Source organism: Furipterus horrens, unplaced genomic scaffold (assembly GCF_987537825.1).
Source record: "Furipterus horrens unplaced genomic scaffold, mFurHor1.1.pri manual_scaffold_9, whole genome shotgun sequence".
Lineage (NCBI taxonomy): Eukaryota > Metazoa > Chordata > Mammalia > Chiroptera > Furipteridae > Furipterus > Furipterus horrens.
The window spans coordinates 102,627,604-102,634,579 of NW_028327179.1; the positions used below are offsets into that span (position 1 = coordinate 102,627,604).

The 6,976-nt window shown below is 61.0% G+C and overlaps 1 protein-coding gene across 2 annotated transcripts in view; it reads left to right on the forward strand.

The window, feature by feature from the left end:
- The window catches only part of UBE3C (ubiquitin protein ligase E3C), a 63,173-nt gene extending 56,246 nt beyond the window's left edge, over positions 1–6,927 (forward strand). For both annotated transcript variants that reach the window (XM_090287736.1, XM_090287737.1), the window contains 2 exons: positions 3,647–3,777; positions 6,735–6,927. In XM_090287736.1, coding sequence (XP_090143862.1) covers positions 3,647–3,777; positions 6,735–6,905 — 302 coding nt within the window. In that variant the 3' untranslated portion in view covers positions 6,906–6,927. The remainder of the gene's footprint in view (positions 1–3,646; positions 3,778–6,734) is intronic.
- The last annotated feature ends 49 nt before the right edge of the window (positions 6,928–6,976 follow it).

Below are 6,976 nucleotides of genomic sequence, written 5' to 3' on the forward strand. Positions count from 1 at the left end.
TGGGGGCAGAACACGCAACCCAGGCCGGTGCCCTGGCTGGGAATCGAACCAGCGACTTCTTAGTTCTCACGTCAGCGCTCCGTCCACCGAGCCGCACGAGCCAGGGCAAATGCATGTTTCTTATACTATTTAAGCCACAAAAGCATATCCAGTGCATGACTTCCATCTGTGCCTGAGTGAGAAGAGGGTCTCGCCTCAAAGATCAGTATTAGCTTGATGTCAAAGGCAGACAAAGGGAACACAGAAAAGGAGATTATAGATTACTGTCCCTCATGAACATACAAGCAGAACTCAAAGTATTGAAGTGCAGCCAGCAGCACAGAGGACGGGTGCGTCAGGGGCTTCTCCGAGGCTGTCAGGCAGGGGGAGCCTCTGAAGGCACCGGTGCTGCAGCGCGGGGCCCTGGGAGAGTGACGGGCAGAGCCCTCTGGCCATCGCGACGGGTGCAACGAGCAGGAGGCTGTCCCTGCGGCTCTGAGCACCAGAGCCTCTACTGCCTGTTCAGGGGACACTTCTCAGCCGGCGAGGTCTGCGGGGCTTCCCAGCCTGACCCAGGACGCCGGGAAGGGCCCACAGCGAGTGTCACCCGAGCGCCGAGCCAGAGAGGCGGGCTCTGTCCTCGCTGCCCAGCGCCACACTGGGGTTTCCTGCTTGCACGATAAGGGGGCACAGGGGGAAGGCAGGAGGTGGGAGGGAGGGGAGGCGTCCGGCCTGGGCGGGGCAAGTGGAGGAGGTGGAACTTCAGAGACGACGTCACCCGGGTGGGAAGACCCCAGGACGGCCCAGCGGCCCCAGCAGCCTGCAGCCTAGCTCCGTCCGCGGAGGCCCGGTCTCTCTGCGTGTGACTGAAGACTGGGCTCGTCACGCAGCTGCAGTCCGGGCGTCGAAAGGGGCACAACACGGGGTTGGCACAGCGCGGGCACGCCTTGTGCACGGTCTCTACTGAGGACGCGCCGTGGGTGGGGCTCGGGCTCCGGGGCTGAAACGACGTGTGGGCAGAGGCTGTCGCTGCATTTCAGGGGTGGCAGACATGTCCACGGGACGCTGCGGGGGCTTGTCCCTTCAGGGGTCCCGGGGTAGGCGAGGGTGTGGCCGTGGCAGTCTGTGGACACAGCACTGTCTGCAGTGACGGTGGCGCCAGGCAGTGGCGTCCCCACGGTGGAGGCCAGGGGCGAGTGTACAGAGGCCCCCCGCCCCCACGCCCCCTGCTCTGCTGCACCTGAGTCGGGGCCCACACGCTCTCACACGGGCCTTCTGTTCAGTAACCCTCTGTGTTGGTCAGAAAAAGAAGACTTGTACCAAGTTTAAAGAAAACTTTCAATGGAAGGGTGGTCCGTTTTCATGGATTGGAAGACTCCGTCTTGTTGAAGTGAGTCTCCCCAAGTTAATGTACAGATTTAATGGCATCCGTATCAGAATCTCAGCAGGCTGACTGGAAAGCAACAGGCTGGTTTCACATCTCCGTGGAGATGCGGAGGGCCTGCAGGACGGAGCTGACGGCGTTCGGCTCTGGCTGAGAGCTCACGCTGAGGCGCAGGAGTCGGGGCCGGGCGACGCTGGCGCGAGGGCCGTTGGTGGCTGGGGGGCCGGTGCTGGGAGTTCAAAGACACGTCCTCCTGTTACGCTTGCTGGACTTGCAAGCGGCCGGTGACGCTGGGATGGATTCGCACAGAGAGGCGTGCGTGTGGGCCTGGCCCTCGTCATGCGGACGTGAACACGGCGGGATCACAGACCTGCGGGTAAAACCTGTAACAACAGAGCAGAGGAAACGGTCGTGACTGTGGGATTAGGCAGAGTTGTGCACCAAAAGCAGGATCCAGAAAAAGATATTGGTGGAAAGTCGGGCTTCCTCAAACTTGGAGCCTTTGGGCTTGAAAAGATACCATTCAGAAAATGCAGGCAAGCTGCAGAGTGGGAGGAAATACTTTAGAGCAACACACACCCACCACGGGAAGTAGCGAGGGCTGGCGAGGACGTCGGGAGCACGCCCCCAGTCTGGGCTGCTGGGGTGTCGGGTAGCCGCTGAGGACGGAGGGTCAGTGGGCCTCAGAAATCGGGACCCAGAGCTGCCCCAGGAGCCCCAGCACGGGGAGCGGAAGCGGGACCTGACCGGTGGGCGCACGCGCAGGCTCAGCCTCCCCCGTGCACAGAAGGCAGAGGGAGGAGCGACCCAGGCGGCGCACAGCGGGGTGCGCACCTAACGGGGGAAGGGCAGTAAGGCTTAAAGGTAATGAAGCTCAGACGCACGTTCCCGCACGCGTGCACCTCAGCGGCGGCCTGCTGAGTGAGACGAGCCGGCGCCCCGCGGCATTCAGCTCGCGGAACACCAACCAGACGCGGAGTCCTCGAGCTGGCAGCGGGTCAGAGGGGACGTGGGGCCGGGGCGTCACGGTGGGAGCAGCAGTGGTGTCTGCAGCGCCGCGCGCCTCGGCACCACTGAGCTGTGCGCGTGGAAACGGCCTCGGTGGTGAGGTGTGTGTTGCTTTGCCGCAAGTTTTAAAAAGTGAAGACAGCCTCAGACCTCTGTTCTGGGGACTGTTTTCCGGCCTCCACGGCAGCAAGGCTTCAGGACATCACGGTGCACGTCTCAGCTTGGGAACGCGCGCCATGCGGAGGAGGCGCCTGCGAGGACGGGCGGCGGGCCACGGTGCCTGCGGGTCACGGGTGTCCGCGGGTCACGGGTGTCCGCGGGTGGACTGGGGGCTGGAGGAAAGGGAAATGTCCTGGGACTGGATTGTGGCGATGGTTGCAAAGTCATTATTTATATAAATACATACACACGTGTTTGTGTGTGTGTATAAATGTGTGCGTGTCTGACCTTTCTGTAATTAACTCATGTTGCTCTAAACTTGAACTCGAGTGTTTATGCAAAGGCAAATAATCTGAGGTCACCTTGTCCCCACTGTCAAGTCATAAGTTGGGAGAAATGAAATCAGTCCAGCCTTTCCTTTGCCAAGAACTTGTCTTGGATTGTTTGCATTTCCCTATCTGCACAGAGAGCGTATACTTTTAATGACCTTAGCTATTCCAGTAAATAGTTCTAAAATATTATCATATTCATTTTGGTGCCAATTAATGCACTTAAGATGTTTTATTGATGTTGTTTCTGGGGTGTACTAACAGTGAGGGAACGATATACGGCAATTATTTCAGTTTTAGGGAGCACTTAAGCAGATTAAAGCTGTAAGTAGCAGACATTACACCAGAATAGCCGTCTAATCGGCAGCCACGGCGCGGCCCGGCTGTCAGGATGGGGAGAAACGCGTCAGGGGCAGAGGTGCGTGGGCAGAGCCAGTGGCCTGGTTACAGACAGACGTCCCCGGTCGGCCCGTTGCAGGCGTGTGACCCTCTGGGACTCGGCAGCCGCCCTCAGCCCCCAGCTCAGCTCCTGCCGCCCTGACCCCTTGGCAGCGACGTTGGCTGCGGGTCGTCTTGTGACTGCAGGGCGCTCCCCATTCTGGCCCCTCTGAAGGTCCTGTCCCCTCTGAACTTGCGCGCCGCCCCCAGGGACAGTGAGAGGCGTCCGAGGTGGCTGTCCGCCGGGGGCTCCGCCCATCACTGTGCTGAGACGCAGCGCGCTGGGGGCTGTCGGAGAAGCCTCTTCTGCACGTGGCTTGTGTTTAATGAAGTGCGTTCGCTTTGCCAGGAGGCTATTCTGCCGACCACCCTGTCATCCGAGTCTTCTGGCGTGTCGTCGAGGGCTTCACGGATGAGGAGAAGCGCAAGCTGCTCAAGTTCGTCACCAGCTGCTCCCGGCCGCCGCTCTTGGGGTTTAAGGTACCACTTCTCCGCATTTGCTTTAAAACCCTTGTGCATGCACTGAGCGCCAGCCTGCGAACCCAAGGGCCACGGGTTCGGTTCCCCGTCAGGGCACAGGCCCGGGTTTCGGGCCAGGTCCCCAGTTGGGGGCGTGTGAGAGGCAACCACACATGGATGTTTCTCTCCCTCTCTCTCCCTCCCTTCCCCTCACTCTAAAAATAGGTAATAATAAAAAAAACGTTTAAGGAAAAGCACACACCCTTGCAGAAAGGCCAGGGCCCGTGACGGCAGGTGCAGCCCTGCGCTGCCCGTGGTGCCCGGGCTCGGCATTGTGGCTGGCGCCCCGGGCAGTGCCTGCTGTCCTCCCGCATGTACGGCGGTCGCCTGTGGACGGGCGGCGTGTGCCGTGACTGTGACGCCATGAGTACACCGCGTCCGCTGCACTGGCTGTGCATCGGTGCTGTCGCCCAGGCCGGCGCGTGTCTCCGGCTGCTGCTCCTCGAGCCGAGGGAAACACGAGCTACAGATGGTGGCTGTGTGTGGGGAGGGTGGTGCGGGCGCAGAAGGGCGTTTCTTCCTGGCCTTCGCTGTCTGTTTTGTCCCCTGGCCTTGCTGTGCCCTTGCAAACCTGCAGAGCAGCGGCCGGCACTGGGCGGAGCGCCACAGCCCACAGTTAGTATCTGCACACCTGCTCAGTCATGTGTGTTTCTTCTCTGCGCCTTCGAGGGTCAGTCGAGGCCTCAGCTTCCCTGCTTGTCTCCTAACACACACGCGTCCCACAGCCTCTGGGCGTTACCAGGGGGTTCTCACTGTGGTCCTGGCCCCGTAACCCCAGAGCTGGTGAGGAGGCTCACTCTGCGGGGCGGGGGCTGTGGGCGGCGTGCTGGAGAGATGCCTGCTGTCCCGCCAGGGACCCTGCCCCTGGCTGCACGCCGCCTGTGCTGGCGTGTTAGTCTGCGTGTGACAGCTCCCTGGGGTGCAGGCCGGTTAGCTTGACTGTCCGCAGTGTGAGGGAGCAAGTCCATTCCCAGAAAGGCACCAAAGACAGACGGCAGCATGGCTGCTCTGGGGCTGCCAGAGAGCTCTCCTCCCGAGGCCGCACACTGGGGACCCCACACATCCGCCCCCGGGTACTAGGGATCCCTGTGCAGCCCAGCACCCAGTGGGTCCACAGCACGTGCACAGCGAGGCCATCCTCCTGGGAAGGGGAGGGGCCCAAGCAGCATGATTGCCGTTCTGTTCCCACGGAGGCCACAGGGCAGGGGTTGCCTCGGGCTGAGGGGAAGCCGGGCCGTGGGCACGGGTGCAGCTCTGGAACCACACTCCGCTCGCTGCCTTGGCCGTGTGCAGGGGCAGGGGCCGCGGGTGGGGTGGCCTCCGTGGGCACTTCAGTCCCGCCCTCGGTGGGTGCCTGTTCTGGAAACCGTGAGACGGTCTCCCTATCTCAGGTTTTCTCCCGTGACCGCAGATGTGCCACGTGTGGCCCTAGCCAGGCCGCTCAGTGGGTTAGAGCTCCCTCCCCATCACGGGGCTGCGGGTTCGATCCTGGGCAGGGCACGTACAGGAATCAGCCCGCGGTGCCTCAGTAAGTAGGGCAGCAACCCCTTCTCTCCGTAAAGCCAGTGAATGAAAATTAAAGTAAAGAAAACAAAAGCTGATACATGTGACAGTGTAAGTTTTCAAATTCTTTTTACAGATTCTATTACTTTCAGAGAGAGGGGAAAGGCGGGGAAAAAGAGGGAGAGAAACATCATGTGTGGGTTGCCTCACACGGCCCCCAAATGGGGACCTGACGTGCAACCCAGGCCTGTGCCCTGACTGGGAGTCGAACCGGAGACCCTGGGGTTTGCAGGCCGGCACTCAGTCCACCGAGCCACACCAGCCAGGGCGAGTTTTCAAAGGTTTTTGCAGTTGCCATGAGTTAGACTTCAAATGTGGGAAAACCGCTGCGCTCCGTGTGCTGGCCCGGGAGCTGGTGCGGGGCAGCAGGCGGCAGCCTGGCCTTAGCCGGGCAGTTCCTCGGTGCCAGCTTATGGGCAAGAACCGCATCTGCCAAAGCCAATTAAAGCTTCATGTGTTTAACGAATGTGATTGCTACAGACAAAAAAATCATTAACGTGCCGTAGAAAATCGTGAAGTTGCCGTCGGGCCACATAATGAACTGCAGATTTTTCTCTGAATTAATGCAAATCCTCGTTGTACTCAACCTCGTTATGCATGAAACGGCGCCCTTGCTCGGGTTTCAGTGAAGAACTTCACGTTCTGCACTTTTGAGACTCCAAGTGGGAAATGCAATTAACATTGTGAATGGAACGCTGAAACGTGGCGTTTAACTGCAAAATGTATTTCAAGCTTTCACTCCCCCAGTCACGTGACCACCCCCCCACCCCCCGCTGACCCCGCCTCACAGCCAGCTCTGTCTCAAAAGAATGGGGCTGTGATTTTACTTGATTTAAGCACGAGAAAAGGACTGCACTGGGTGTACCCCGAGTGCCAAGTGATGCTGATCATGAAGGCAGCAGGTGTTCTTCCTCTTCCTCTCCTGGCCCCTGTCCTGACGGCTTCATGAGCCGCCTGAAGTCGCCTACAGACCGTAACTGGGCGAAGGCGGTGCTTTTAGCCCGCAGGACACGCCACGCATGTTGTTTCAATGGTGTCGATCGCAGGGAAACGTACGGAGGTCAACAGGAAGAAACCCGAGGCCCGGACCCAGCGTTGCGAGGGCCGTGCGCTCAGCCAGCCTGGCCCGCAGCACAGCACCCGCGCTGGGTCCCGCACGGGGCCGGGGCCGCCGCTGCTGGCAGGCAGGGGCCACAGCCGGCCCGCGGGGCGACGCCTGTCCGAGCGGGGACGCGGCTCCTGGGTTGCTCCCCTACCGCCGTGTGTCCCTGTGGGTGGGTGGGGGGTCGCAGGTGCGCATCCCCTTGGCGTGCTTCCGGTCGGCTGAGGGCCGCGCTGGCCGCGCTGTCTTTCAGGAGCTGTACCCCGCCTTCTGCATCCACAACGGCGGCCCCGACCTGGAGCGGCTGCCCACGGCCAGCACCTGCATGAACCTGCTGAAGCTGCCCGAGTTCCACGACGAGGCGCTCCTGCGCAGCAAGCTGCTCTACGCCATCGAGTGCGCGGCCGGCTTCGAGCTGAGCTGAGCGGGCGCGCCGCCTCCGTCGTGAGTCGTGAGTCGTGAGTCGCTCCTCCCAGGCTGCACCCCCGCGCCCCC